At 36.7% G+C, this 16,236-nt stretch overlaps 1 protein-coding gene across 1 annotated transcript; it reads left to right on the top strand.

Annotated features, from left to right (window-relative positions):
• The first annotated feature begins 1,990 nt into the window (after positions 1 to 1,990).
• On the top strand, positions 1,991 to 8,637 carry LOC106086093 (protein TsetseEP). Its single transcript, XM_013250621.2, has 2 exons — positions 1,991 to 2,436; positions 8,198 to 8,637. Exons 1-2 carry the CDS (start codon positions 2,065 to 2,067, stop codon positions 8,525 to 8,527), a joined length of 702 nt encoding a protein of 233 aa, XP_013106075.2. The 5' UTR covers positions 1,991 to 2,064; the 3' UTR covers positions 8,528 to 8,637.
• The last annotated feature ends 7,599 nt before the right edge of the window (positions 8,638 to 16,236 follow it).

The raw sequence follows: 16,236 nt of genomic DNA, 5'->3' as shown, positions 1-16,236 counted from the left end.
TTTCAGCAAAATCGGATTATAAATGTGGCTTTTATGGGCCCAAGTCCTTAAATCGAGAGATCGGTTTATATGGCAGCTATATCCAAATCAGGACCGATTAGGGCCAAATTGCCGAAAGATGTCGTGGGGCCCAACACAACTCACTTTCACAAATTTCGGTTAAATCGGACAATAAATGCGCGTTTTATGTACCCAAAACCTTAAATCGAGAGATCGGTCTAAATGAAAGCTATATACAAATCTGGACTGGAAATCGAAAGATCGGTCTATATGGCAGCGATATCCAAATCTGAACCGATCTGGGCCAAATTGAAGAAGGATATCAAAGTGTCTTACAAAAGCTCACTGTTCCAAATTTCGGCGAAATTAAACAATATATGCGCCTTTTATGGGTTCAAGACCTTAAATCGAGAGATTGGTCCATTTGACAGCTATATCCAAATCTGAACCGATTGGGGCCAAATTGAAGAAAGATGACGAAGTGTCTTACAAAACTTCACTGTCCCAAATTTCGGCGACATTGGACAATAAATGCGCCTTTTATGGGCCCAAGACCTTAAATCGAAAGATCGGTCTCTATGCCAGCTATATCCAAATCTGGACCGATCTGGGCCAAATTAAAGAAGGATGTCGAAGGGCCTAACAAAACTTACTGTCCCAAATTTTGGCAAAATCGGACATTAAATGCGCCTTTTATGGGTCTAAGACCTTAAATCGAGATATTGGTTTATTTGACAGCTATATCCAAATCTGAACCGATCTGAGCCAAACTGAAGAAGGATATCGAAGGGCCTAACACAACTAAGTTTTCTAAATTTCAGCAAAATAGGATAATGGATATGGCTTTTATGGGCCTAAAACTCCAAATTGGGGGATCGGTCTATATGGGGGCTATATCAAGATATAGTCCGATATAGCCCATCATTGAACTTAACCTGCTTATGGAAAAAAAAAAAATATCTGTGCAAAGTTTCAGCTCAATTTTCAGCAGACATACGGACGGACGGACATGGCTAGATCGTCTTAGATTTTTACGACGATCTAGAATATATATACCTTATAGGGTCTGAAATGGATATTTCGATGTGATGCAAACGGAATGAAAAAATGAATATACCCCCATCCTTCAGTGGTGGATATAAAACTTTTTTTTACAATTTAATTTAATATGTGGTGTGCTATGAATGCATTGCGCAGGCTGCGGAGATCGCGATTTCGAAGCTGACCAAAGCTTAGCAGACTGATGACGTAGCTTTGGTCGTTGGTGGTTTCTTTTCTTACTGGGCTCGAATCAAAGTACCCTGATTTGATCCGTACTTCGTCTCAAAGACGCATGCTTCTAGTAAGTAAGAACTTTTAGCATGAAACTTTTTGAGGCTTAGAGGAGTGATGATAAAGCTTTGGTCAGCTTCGAAATCGCGATCTCTGTAGTTTGCACAATGCATTTATAGCACACCACATTTTGTCTTAAACTTTTTAAAAAGTATTTTTTTCAGCTTCGAAATCGCGAAATATTGTACATAGTTTGCCTACAACTTTTTAATAACGGGTATTAATTTGCTTTATATTCTAAATATCAAAGCCTATTGGTTTCAGTTAAACAAATAAATCCCATAACATATAACTCCCATATATATGTAGACCACTCGATTTACACTTGAAATAATGCAGTTACTACACTTTTCCACTAATTGATATGGAAATTTGATTTGGAGAGTTGTATTACCTATCTAAAGCCCCTGCTAAATTTCACCGAAATCGGTTGAGATTTTTCTTTCACCCAAAGTTTGTAGACTAGTGTTACAGTAATTAAAACCTTATTCGATACTGTTTAAAAAGTAAGTAGCTATTTCCTCGCATAGAAAAAAGTACCGAATATACTTCTAAGAAAGCAATTTTTCGACTTACTCTGATAAGAACCATACTATCGGACTTTTAATTTGCAAATATTTTGTATAAATTCATCGCTGGTCAAGCGATATTCTTCAGTATTAACTTATTAATCGTTTAGCATAAACATAAACTTCCTACTAACAAACTAGTGCGTGTGTGTGTCTATATAAAATGTGGGCTATAACATTCATTGTCTTGGCTGTGGCCTCTCAAGGAGCTTTGTCCTTTAACGCCTTGCCTTTGGCTCATCGTCAAATGGCCAATATTATGCTGAAAGCCAGCCAATCCCTGAGCAACAATCCTGAACGTAGTGCACAGTGTTTCCCCGTATATTCGCAAGGAATCGCCAATGCCAATGATAAATATGCCGCTGCCTATGACCAATGTTTGGATACTGCCACTAATGCCGAAAAGGCTGTTGAGACAGAAGTAGCTGCTGATCGTCAAACTGTTGCCAATCAAGGCGATGCCATTTGTACTTCATTCCAGACATGCTCTCAGGTTGCATCAGCCGGTGACTTCTTTGAGTGTTATTATGATGCGGTGAGTATGGGAGGCATGGATTCCTTTAACAATATTGTAAGGGAAGGACATAAAAACTGAGCATGTGATATACAATATTTTGTAGAACAGCTGTAATTTATACAGTACTCATGTTATCTGTTAAGGAACTAACTAGCAATAGAAGTAGCATAGACTGTACATAGAAAAAGTGATACCAAATTTGCTCTTATCACTTCTCAACAGTATTAATGGTGAATTAACTCGGACATTTATAAAGTCAATACTTTTTGGGTTGGGTGAAACAAAGTGTTTAATACCGATTGGCAGTGAATAATGTAATACCGGCATGTATTGATCATGTACCGCCTTTCTTATATCCGTGTAGATATCATTTTTCTCATCACTTTGGTAGATTCCCCCATGCTATGGAATAGTTATTACCGGCACACAAAATATGCCAGAAATAAGCAAGCTACGAACTGTGGGCCGACAGATGAGGGCCCAGAGAACACACAAGTGCTAATGAGTGGCCCTTACCCAGCTTCGAAACGTCTGCCAATATTATGTTTGTATTTTGCCTGATCCACCTGTTTGTCTGGCAATTTTTTTATACCCTTCACCATAGGATAAGGGTATAGTAATTTCGTCATTCCGTTTAAACCACCTCGAAATATTCATTTAAGACCCCATAAAGTACATATATTCTTGATCGTTATGACATTTTAAATCGATATAGCCATGTCCATCCGCCTGTCCCTCCTAACTTTCGATGGAAAAGCTAGGCACTTGAAATTTTGCACAAATACTTATTTTTAGTGTAGGTCGGCTGGGACTGTAAATGGGTCAAATCGGTCCACGTTTTTATATAGCCACCACCATATAAACCGAACCGGAGGCCACCGAAGCGCAGAGGTTAGCAAGTCCCCCTATGACGCTGAACGCCTGGGTTCGAATCCTGGCGAGACCATCAGAAAATAAATGTTCAGTGGTCGTTTTCCCCTCCTAATGCTGGCAACATTTGTGAGATACTATGTCATGTAAAACTTCTCTCCAAAGAGGTGTCGCACTGTGGCACGCCATTCGGACTCGGCTATAAAAAGGAGGCCCCTTATCATTGAGCTTAAACTTGAATTCGGACTGCACTCATTGATATGTGAGAAGTTTGCCCCTGTTCCTTAGTGGAATGTTCATGGGCAAAATTTGCATATCAACCGATCTTGGGTCTTTACTTCTTGAACTTCTAAATGGCGTAATTCTTATCCGATTAGAATGAAATTTTGCTCAAAGTGCTTCGTTATGCCTTTTAACGACTGTGCCAAGTACGGTTCAAATCGGTCTATAACCAGACAACAACAACTGTGCTAAGTATGGTCTTAATCAAATGAAAAATTCATGAAATCATTGAGCAGCCATGACAGGCAAACATAATGAATAGTGAGATATGTGTCCTCTCGTTGTTTCATACTGAATAACTCAGAAATGACGGTTATCTCATCCCAAATGGCATTAAGAAGCAGCGGGTATACTTCTTTCATAGCAATTAGTGTCCAGTGGACACATAGGCCGAGTCCGATAGGCTTGCAGGAGGGCGTAACCACTTATAAGAGACATTTACACGGGTAATCAGCCGGTAAGGTAAAAACCTCACGAGTCTCCAGCACTCGGAAAGGATAATCACCGCTGAAAAATTTTCTTATTTTCTCGCCAGGTGTTTTGCGTAAAATTTTCTTTAAAAACTAAATTTTCATAAAATTTTATATATGGACAAAATTTCCAGAAAATTTTTCAAAGACAAACTTTCTACAAAAATGTTTTCATTTTTACAAATTTGTTTCCATTTCTATGAAGTTTTTATACCAACCACCATAGGATGGGGGTATATTAATCTAGTCATTCCGTTTGTAACACCTCGAAAGAATCGTCTAAGACCCCATAAGGTATATATATTCTTGATCGTCTCGACGTTTTGCGTCGACCCAGCCATAGCGGTCCGTCCGTCTGTGGACATCACGATAGAAATTTTGCACATGTACTTAATATTGATGTAGGTCATTGGGGATTGTAAATGGCTCATATCCGTTCAGATTTAGATATAGCTCCGATATAAACCAATCTCCTGATTTGACTTCTTGAGCCCTTATAAGCCGTATTTTTTATCCGATTTGGCTGAAATTGGGTATGTAGTGCTCTGTTATGACTTTTAACGACTGTGCCAAGTACGGTCAAAATCGGTCTATAACCTTATATAGCTCCGATATAAACCGATCTCCCGATTTGACTTCTTGAGCCCTTATAAGCCGCATTTTTTTTGTCCGATTTGGCTGAAATCGGGCATGTGGTGGTCTGTTATTACTTTTAACGACTGTGCCAAGTACGGTTCAAGTCAGTCTATAACCTGATATAGCTCTCATATAAACCGATCTCCCGATTTGATTTCTTGAGTCATTACAAGCCGCAAATTTTGTCCGATTTGGTTGAAATTTTGAATGTAGTGTTTTGTTATGACTTTCAACAACTGTGCTAAGTTCGGTTAAAATCGGTCTATAACCTGATATAGCTCCCATATAAACTGATCTAACGATTTGACTTCTTGAACCCTTATTAAACGCAATTTTAGTCCGATTTTGGCTGAAATTTTACATATAGTGTTCTGTTAATATTTTTAACAACTGTGCTAAATATGGATCAAATTGGTCCATAACCTGATATAGGTGTCATATAAACCGATCTTGGGTCTTGATTTCTGAAACTTCTAGAGGGTGCAATTCCTATCTGATTTGGCTGAAATTTTGCATGACGTATTTTATTCTTACTTTCAACAACTGTGTCAAATAAGGTTAAAATCGGTTCATAACCTGACATAGCTGCCATATAAACCGATCTGGGATATTGACTTCTTGAGCCTCTAGAGGTCGCTATTATTATCCCATTTGCCTGAAATTATGTACGACGGATCCTCTCATGACCATCAACATACGTGTTTATTATGGTCTGAATCGGTCTATAGCCCGATGCAGCTCCCATATAAATCGATCTCTTTATTTTACTTCTTGAGCCCGAAAAGGGCGCAATTCTTATTCGTATTGGCTGACATTTTACACAGGTTCCCAACATATAATTTAATTGTGTTCCGAACAGGAACATATCTTGATATCACTCTACCAGCAGAGCAAATCTTTTCTCTTTTCCTTTTTTTTTGCCTAAGAAGAGATGCCGGGAAAAGAACTCGACAAATGTTATCCTTGGTGGAGGGTATATAAGATTTGGCCCGGCCGAACTTAGCACGCTTTTACTTGTTTTCTATGATATTATGATAAAATTTCAATGAAATTTATTTAAGATAAACTTTCTATAAGATTTTCTCATTTCTATGAATTTTTTTTTCTTATTCTTAATAAAATTTTCTCATTTCTACGACATTGACTCTTAAGTTAAAATTTTTATAAATTTTTGCCTAAGATTTTTTTGAAATGAAATTTTTAGTGATCAATAAAAAAACCCTTCTTTTCTTGTTGTATTAATTTCCTTGGTCAAATTAGCTCTACTCTTTCCCCCCTTGCGAAAATTCCTCTATGAAATGCATTCAACACGAACTAAACTCGACACTTTGCCAACTAGCTGAGTCATTTTTCTATTGTATGTATGTTTTATTGTAGCATATTTCAATTGTTTTTGGTGTATGCACCAGAGAACTGCTTGGACCCACAATTTGGCACTCAATAGCCACTTTGGCCAAAGCAATTGTCTGTATCGAAGCCACATAAAAACAATGTTAGCTAGAAACACACGCACATATACAATAGAGTGAGAGATGCATGAATGTTTTAGTAATCGTTCATTGGATGTGATTGTTAATTTGGTCGACGGACATCGTGTCTTGTTTGCAAATGAACACCACTCAGATGAGTGCCACATGAAGCCAAAGCTAGCAGAGGAATGAGACATCAAGTTCTGTTGATCGGCATAGATATACTCTGAGGTTTTTTTTTGCATTTTTATAAGTGACGTATTCGCTGCCTGTCTCCTTCTGTTCGAAAGTGGCAGACTTACTTCCACTTTTTTCTTTACCCAAGCCATTACAAAACAAATGCAAATTTTGCCTATTTTTTTTAAGATCGAACATTTTATGTATAAGCTTTAAATAATGAATATAAGAAATTTCGTCAAAATCTAGGAAATTAAGGGTCAGGTATTTATGGGTTGAGTGCGGCCTGGCCATACTTTGGATACCCATCACATCCAAATATAGTACGATCTAGACTATACTCGGTGTGTATGTCGAGGGGCCTAACATAACTCACTGTGCTTAATCTTATCAAAATCGCATAATAAATGCGACTGCTATGAGCCCAAGACATTAAACTAGGAGATCGGTATAAATGGCAGCTATACCCCAATATAGAACGATCTGAACCATAGATGTCGAGGGGCCCAACACAACTCACTGAGGCAAATTCTGACGAAATAGGCAATCACTGCGGTTTTTAATGATCCTAAGCCCTTTCATCGGAGATCGAAATATATTATGACAATATTAAGATATAGCCCAAACTTATCGACGAAAAAAGAATGTGCGCGAAGTTTTAGCTTGATATCTACATTTTTACAGACTGTGGCGACCAAAGCTAGATCGACTTAGAATTTTACAATGATCAAGAATATAAAGGGTGATTTTTTTGAGGTTAGGATTTTCATGCATTAGTATTTGACAGATCACGTGGGATTTCAGACATGGTGTCAAAGAGAAAGATGCTCAGTATGCTTCGACATTTCATCATGAATAGACTTACTAACGAGCAACGCTTGCAAATAATTGAATTTTATTACCAAAATCAGTGTTCGGTTCGAAATGTGTTCAAATTTTGACAAATTTTGTTCAGCGATGAGGCTCATTTCTGGTTGAATGGCTACGTAAATAAGCAAAATTGCCGCATTTGGAGTGAAGAGCAACCAGAAGCCGTTCAAGAACTGCCCATGCATCCCGAAAAATGCACTGTTTGGTGTGGTTTGTACGCTGGTGGAATCATTGGACCGTATTTTTTCAAAGATGCTGTTGGACGCAACGTTACGGTGAATGAACACATTTCGAACCGAACACTGATTTTGGTAATAAAATTCAATGATTTGCAAGCGTTGCTCGTTAGTAAGTCTATTCATGATGAAATGTCAAAGCATACTGAGCATCTTTCTCTTTGACACCATGTCTGAAATCCCACGTGATCTGTCAAATACTAATGCATGAAAATCCTAACCTCTAAAAAATCACCCTTTATATACTTTTTAGGTTGAGAAATTGATATTTCGATATATCAGTGTTTTTAATAAGAGCACTACAAACGTTTTTTTACACCCTTAACCATAGCATGGGGGCATATTAACTTAGTCATTTTGTTTGTAACACCTCAAAATATGCGTCTAAGACCCCATCAAGTATATATTTTTGATCGTCATGATATTTTAAGTCGATCTAGCCATGTCCGTCAGTCTGTCTGTCGAAAGCAACTTTTGAAGGAGTAAAGCTAGGCACTTGAAATTTTGCACAAAAATACTTTTTATTTTAATGTAGGTCGGTTGGGATTGTAAATGGACCAAATCGGTCCATGTTTTGATATAGCTGCCATATAAGTCAATCTTGGGTCTTGATTTCTTGAGCTTCTAGAGGGCGCAATTCTCATACAATTTGACTGAAATTTTGCATGAGTTGTTTTGTAATGTCTTCGAACAACTGGGATCTTGTATAGAAAACTTCAATAAATTTTCGATATAATAACTTAAAAATCCTTTCATTTTATCTTTTTAGGCCGGCTCATCCCTTTCCACCTCTTTGGATATGCAATCTCTTTCCAAAAATAAAATGCAATATGTTGAATTGAGATATCAAACTATTGAATACGATAAGAACTATTGTACAAATGATTGCACCAACACCTACATCAAGGAGTCTACAGCCCTTTATCAACAATTGGAAACATGCTTGGCTACAGGTGAAGTTGTGACACCAGCCCCTACTACTGCAACAACTACTACACCCACTACTACACCCAATACTGAACCAACTACAACTACTGAAATTGCTACTGATACAACTACCACCACTGAAATTGATACCACCACAGTGGCTCAAATCTAAATTTTCATTTATTTTGATTTCATTAATTAAAAATCCATTTATTTATTCTATTTATAAAGACTATCAAAAGGAAAAAAGTTGTCAAAATAAAGAGTTATTGAAAATTAAAACTGATATCATTATCACCAAATAAAATTTGATCAAAGCAAAATTGTTGTTTGGAAGTTCCAAAAGTTCCTATTGATAGTGTTAAAGTGTCTGGTTGACGAATATAAAAACTGAAAATAAATTCAAAATATTTAGCTTAGTTAAAAGGGTATCTCACTTCACCGAGACATTAAAATATTATGCTAAACAATAAAAATATGCGGGGCCGTATTTACCATCCACCATCCATTTTTAGGCAAAAAAAGGATAATGGATAGGAATTGCCTTGCTATTGAAGCTATAATAGGTTATGGACCGATTCGGCCCAACCATTATTTGGGTGTTGGAGATCCACAGTAGAAGTCAATGTAGCAAATTTCAGCCAAATCGGAATTTCGCCTTATAGGTGCTCAAGAAGTAAAATCCGGAGATCGGTTTATATGGGAGCTAAATTAGGTTGTAAACCGATTTTGACCATATTTAGCATTAAACACTTCCCACAAAATTTCAGCCAAATCAGATAAGACTTGAGACCTCTAGAATGGCAGCTATATCAGGTCATGAAGCTATATAAATCATACTTAGCACAGTTGTTTTTTTTTTTTGTCCATAGGCAAATTAAGTTCGAAGGTGGGCTTTATCGGACTACATCTTGATTGAGCCCCCATATAGAGCGATCCGCCGATTTAAGCTCTTAGGCCCATAAAAGCCACATTTATTTTCCGTTATTGATGAAATTTGGGACGGTCCAAATATGGATATAGCTGCCATATAGACCGATCTCTCGATGTAAGGTTTTGGGCCCATAAAAGGCACATTTATTGTCCGATGTCACCGAAATTTGGGACAGTGAGTTGTGTTAGGGTCTTCGACATTTTTCTGTAATTTGGCCCTGATATGCCCAGATTTGGGCATATACAGACCGATCGCTCAATTTAAGGTTTTGGGCCCATAAGTGCACTTTTAGAATCCGATGTCGCTGAAATTTTAGACAGTGGCTTATGTTAGGCTTTTCGACATCCTTGCCGGATTTGGTCCAAATCGGACCATATATCCATATAGCTGCTTTGGGGCATAATTTATGCATTTTTCACCTGATTATGACGAAAGGAGGATTACATATATATCCGAGGTGGTGGGTATCCAAAATTCGGCGCGGCCGTATTTAACGCGTTTTTACTTGTTTGTCCATGGAAAGTATACCCATATAAAGTATGTGGGTTCCGACATGTATTCTAAGAAAATTATCTAGAATCGTTTAAAAAAAAGTCCAAGCAATCCAATCAGTGGTTTAGTTTCTAATAAGATTTAAATGTGTTTAGTAAATGTGAAAAGGTCCGCTGCACTGAAATTTCAAGAAATCGTTAATAAATGCACATATGATCCCTTTATCATATTCCGCTCGCTCATTACCGAAGACATGGCGTACATAAATATTACTCAAATCAAATTGGAAAGGAAGGGAAGTGAACGCTGCATGGAATTTGGCAAATTCAACTAATACAAAGAAATTGTATCCATTCATTTTGAAAGAGTTTGATGCTTTTTGGTTACTATTTTGTATGCTGGACTCACTAAATCGAATATTAAACCTCTGGAAGAGTTATGGGGCCCAACGCTCTATCCAATATATAAAGCTGCATTACCATCAGATTGTATGAAGTGCATAAAACAATGCCTTCGATTCGACAATGGAAATATGCGACAGCGGCCACTAATCAGCAGCAAAACTGCGGCTAATGATGATATTTGTCAAATGTTGCAGTCTAACTTACACTCCGCATGATGCAGTGACCGTTGATATCAGTTATTCTTATACAGATGCCACACCCGCTTCATACAATACATTCCATTGAAGCCTGTCAAGTACGGTATAAAGATATGGTGGTTGTGCCACACATAATCATTTTATCCTGTCAAAAGAATGATTTACTCTGGGAAGTTGCCTGACCAGGCACGAGAGGTGAATTAAGGGCAGAATGTTGTACTTCAACTTTCGGGGATATATTTGAATACATGCCGACAATTTGTTCACAACTTTGGGCTTGGCACGTATTTTGATCAGGAAGAAAACCACATATGTTGGAACAGTGCGTTGAGGAAGTGATGGAATTCCAAAAAAATATACGCGTCCTGTCAACAGCACATTGTTCGGCTTCAACAAATGCGATATAGCACTATGGTCATATGTGCCCAAGAAGAACAAAGCGGTGATATATACAACTTTTATACCAACCTTCATCAAAAATAAGTAAAACGGCATAAAGTTCGGCCGGGCCGAACTTTGGATACCCACCACCTCGGGTATATATGAAAACCCCGTTTCGGCTCAATCTGGTGAATATTGAATAGCTCGGGCACCCAAATTCGACAAGGATATTGAGTGGTCTAATATATATGTCACTATTACAATTTTGTAGAACAAAATATTGATCTTTTTGGCAGATATATCCAATTATAAACCGATATGAACAATCTTAAGGTTGGATATCGTGAGGTTCAGAAAAACTCACTGTTTAAAATTTCAACGAAATCGGGTAATAAATAAAGCTTTTATGGGCTTCAGTCCTCTTATTGGCAAATCGATCTATATGTCAGCTATATCTAAATATAGTCCCATCAGAACCATATTTAGGTCGGATGCTGGGAGGTCTTAACCCACTCACTGTTTGAAAATTTAGCTAAATCGGGTAATAAATAAAACTTTTATTGGCTTCAGACCCATTATCGACAGATCGGTCTATACAGCAGCTATATCTAAATATAGTCCAATCTAAACAATATTTACTTCAGAAGTCGGGAGGCTTAAAGTAACCCACAGTTTTAAATTTCAGCGATATCGGGTAATAAATAAAGCTTTTATGGGCTTCAGACCCTTTATCGGCAGATCGGTCTATATGGCAGCTATATCTAAATATAGTCCAATCTGTACCATATTTGTGTCGGACGTAGGGAGGCTTCAAACTGCGCACTGTTATTAATTTCAGCGAAATCGAGTAATAAATAAAGCTTTTATGGGCTTCAGACCCTTTATCGGGAGATTGGTCTATATGGTAGCTATATCTATATATAGTCCGATCTGAACCATATTTATATCAGTTGTCGGGAAGCCTTAAACTACTTACTGTTTCAAATTTTAGTAAAATCGGATGAAAAGTAAAACATTTAGGGGCATTAGACCCTTTATCGAAAAATCGGTCTATAGAGCAGCTATATCTAAATATGGTCCGATTTGGCCCGTTCAAGAACTTAACCAGCTTGCATCAAAAAGATTTATCTGTGCCAAATTTCATTTCAATATCTCAATTTTTGAAGGCTCTAGAGTGATTACAACGGACGGACGGATAGACGGAGAGACGGACAGACACACGGACATTGTTAAATCGTCTTAGAATTTTACGACGATCGGAAATATGTATACTTTCTTGGGTCGGAAATTGATATTTCGGTGTGTTGCAAACGGAATGATTTAATGAATATACCCCCTATCCTATGGTAGTGGGTATAAAAAATGTTAAACAAGTAAAAGCGTGCTATGTTCGTCCAGGCCGAATTTTGGGAACCCACCCATGGATTCTGCAAAAAATTTATACAAAATAAATTTAGTTGAAGGGCATAGTACTATAAGAAGCCCCCGTCACAAGGACATTGAAATTTGCGCCCTTTAATTATTTGTGCAAAGTGAGAAGACAAAAACTGATCGAAGTCATCTCGAAATTTGGTAACACAAAGTGGAAAGATCGTTTACAGACTAATTTGGCCATTTAATGAATCAGATGGAAGTGAATATTTTATATGTCCAAGCGACCCGCAGTTAAGCGGATATCTTTTTTATACCCTCCACCACAGGGGTTGGGGCTATACTTATTTCGTCATTCTGTTTGTAACACCTCAAAATATGCATCTGAGGCCACATAAAGTATATATTCTTGATCGTCAACTAGGTACCCCACAAGCTATAGATGAAGTTTTTCGCAACACTAAAAATTTGGCTGGCACAAACATATCAGTTGAACGAGACTTGATACCAAAAAGACAGCAACAAAAGAAAGCATTCCTGGGACTAAGGAAACAAATATTAGCAGTTAGCAAGCAATATAAGATTTTAGTAAGAGATGATAAACTCAAAATAAATAATATTTGGTTCAAATGGAATAACGAAAATAAGCTTATATGTGGTAATTCAAATGGAGAAGAGGAGCTAGTTAAACTATATGGAGAAAATATCAAATCAATTAACATCAACTTTAATCAACTAAGTCAAAATTTATTTTCAAAAAACTAAAAGTACCCACTACGGAAGAAAATTCTAAAACCTTATCAATTGTGGCATATAATATAAATGGGATTGAAAATAAATATTTATTCCCTACATTTTTCCAATACATTAAGCAGTTCGAAATATTTTTATTACAAGAAACCCATCTAGAAAAAGAAAAAACAGAAAGGGCAAGGTCTTACTTCAATGGATTTCATTTGTTTTTCAAACCTGCTATACGAATACACAGATTTGGTAGAGCTATTGGAGGAAGCATACTTGGTATAAGTAAAAATCTAAAAGATTTTGGAATATCGCATGAAGTCAATGAGAACGAAGATCTCACTATTAAATTGTTCAACAAGCACAATACCATTACTATAATTCCCCAATATTTAAGACCGGTTAGCTGGGATATTGATTTTAGGCGGTTAAAACAGATATTTCAAGATGTTGAAGTACCAAATGCTGTAATAATGGGAGATCTAAATGTTAGAATTGGAGAGCTGCGGCAGGATATAGGAGAATTTTACACTGAAAACTTTTATGCCGGTTATGAAGTCAGAAAATCGAAAGATAAGATTATAAATCAAAAAGGTAAACAATTTATACAATTCTGCAACGATTACAATATATTCGTATTAAATGGTGTAACCAAAGGCGACGAGGACGGAAAATGCACATATGTTAGCACAATGGGGGAATCGGTAAACGATATATGTGCTGTATCTAAAGAAACGTTGGATATTGTTAATGAATTTGTTGTCGATGATAAGGTGTGGTCCGATCATTTTCCTATAAACCTAAAACTGAATATGCAAATGGAAAAGGCAAAAAAGATGAACTTGCTACCAAAACTAATTTGGAAAGATAGTAGAAAAATTCAATACCAAAGTTCTCTAAATGAAAATTTTGATTGTAGCTTATCCACAAACGAAGAAATAGGTCTAACCGATGTCTGTAAATTAATCCAACTATCTTCTGTGCCATCGACTGAATTATACTCATTTGAGCCGAAATGTAAGTGGTATAATAACAATTGCAACAAGGCAAGAATAAAAAGCTTTCAATTATTAAACGTGTACAGAAAAACAAAAGATTCAGAAGACCGAAAAAGATATCTGTCAGCGCAAAATCATTACAAGATAGTATGCAATAACAGTAGAGCCGATTATTATAATGAAATGGCAAGTAGATTAAATTATGTTACAAACTCAAAAGATTGGTGGAAAGTCGCCAGGGAAATACGTTGCCACTATAATCAAGCAGGATCTGCCCTTACATCAAATATTTTCAAACGCTATTTTGAAAATTTATTAAATTCAGTACAAAAAAATGCCGTTATATATTACGCACCAACATTTACGGAAGACTTGGATTTAGATGGACCAATAATGATGTCAGAGTTGAAAAAGATACTACAAAATGTGAAGATTAATAAGGCTCCTGGCGAAGACAGAGTGCCGTATGAATTCTTCGTTAATGGTACGGAACAGCTGCACAAACAACTGCTTAGAATATATAATAAAATATACACAGAAGGAACAGCTGATCCAACATTTACAAAAACGATCATTTATCCAATATATAAAAAATGAGATAGCAATGATCCGTCAAATTATAGAGGCATATCCTTTATGAACTGTGTAGCCAAAATATTTATGGGAGTTCTGAACGAACGCTTGTATAATTGGGTTGAAAAATATGGGATTCTGACTGAGTTTCAAGCAGGATTCCGTAAGAAATATTCAACGGTTGACAACATATATAACCTTTCAACTGTCATTAGTCTAAAGCTGGGGGAAAAAAGAAAAGTTTATGCCTTCTTCGTAGATTTTAAAGCGGCGTTTGACAATATATCCAGGCAAGCACTAATCTACAAACTCTTTCAGTTGGGTGTGTCCCACAAAATGGTATCTATGATAGAATCAATCTATAATAAAACGCAATCGGCAGCTTGGGACGGTTATGAATTATCTGAATACTTTGATACTACTAAAGGAGTGAAACAAGGATGCTTACTGTCACCATTACTATTCTCTCTTTATATCAATGACCTGTATGAATACCTTGAAGGCGGAATTTTTGTCGAAAATTTGAACCTACGGCTCCTACTATACGCTGATGACATTGTGTTGCTAGCAGACGACGTCCATGTATTACAGAATATGATACACAACCTAGAAATATACTGTAATACCTGGAACCTGGAAGTGAACCTATCAAAATCGGAAATTATGGTTTTCAGGAATGGAGGCAGACTAGCCAAACACGAAAAATGGAAATTTAATGGAAACGTAATTAAAATTACAAATGAATATAAATATTTAGGGGTAATATTCACACCAAAGATGACATTTACTAAACATATCCAAAATCGGAACAACCAAGCAAAAATTGCAATAAACGCAACATGGAAAAACTTTGTAGGCAGAACAGACATAAATATGAACGCAAAATGGAAATTGTTTTTAGCGGTTTGCAGATCCATTCAAACCTACGCTGCCCAAGTTTGGGGGTTCTGTCATTTCGAAGAAGTTGACTCCTTGCAACGTTATTTCTTAAAAAGGATTTTAAAACTACCAGTTTGTACTCCAAACTACGTACTCATGCTAGAAACGGAGGTAGAGGATACACATATATATACCCTGGGACTGCACTTAAAATATATAGGAAAAACTCTGTTTCAGCATTCGGGCGCTAGATTGCCAAACCAGCTATCCAATATTGCATTACGCAGAAATGTCTTCTGGGTAAAAGAACTGAAATCCTTAGCTGCAAGTATGGATATTCAATGGCCTGAAGCATTTCCTTCATCAAGCCTATGGTATGACTTTACCAAGAAACTTATAAACAGCTTAAAACTGAACCTCTATCAAAATAGGATTCACAGAAAAACGGAAAGCCAACAAAGAATATATAAATACCTGGACCCGAACAAAGCCTATCTCTATCTTAATGAGCGATACACATCAGAAAATATTACTTGGATATTTAAAGCTCGCAGTGGAATGATATCCCTGGGTTACAATAACTTTGAAGAGAATGAGTCGGAAAAAATGTGTAAGCTTTGCAACCTAAGAGAAACAGAAACTTTGGACCATTTCCTTGGAATTTGTCCGGTTCTAAGAGAATTTAGATTGGCCGCCTTTAGTAAAGCATCATTGAGCTTCGTAGAAGTACTCCATATACTAGACGGAATTGAAGTGGGAAATTGGGATAAGCTAACAACTTATTTACGAATGGCTTATAATTATCGGCAACTTTTATTAAATGAATATCATTAATTAAAATTTAAAGTTTATGCGACAGACGTTATACACATAGTCGCTAATAAATATTACTTCTTTCTAAGAATAAATGT

Source organism: Stomoxys calcitrans, chromosome 2 (genome assembly GCF_963082655.1).
Source record: "Stomoxys calcitrans chromosome 2, idStoCalc2.1, whole genome shotgun sequence".
Classification (NCBI taxonomy): Eukaryota; Metazoa; Arthropoda; class Insecta; order Diptera; family Muscidae; genus Stomoxys; species Stomoxys calcitrans.
This window is presented reverse-complemented; position numbering and strand designations above follow the sequence as displayed.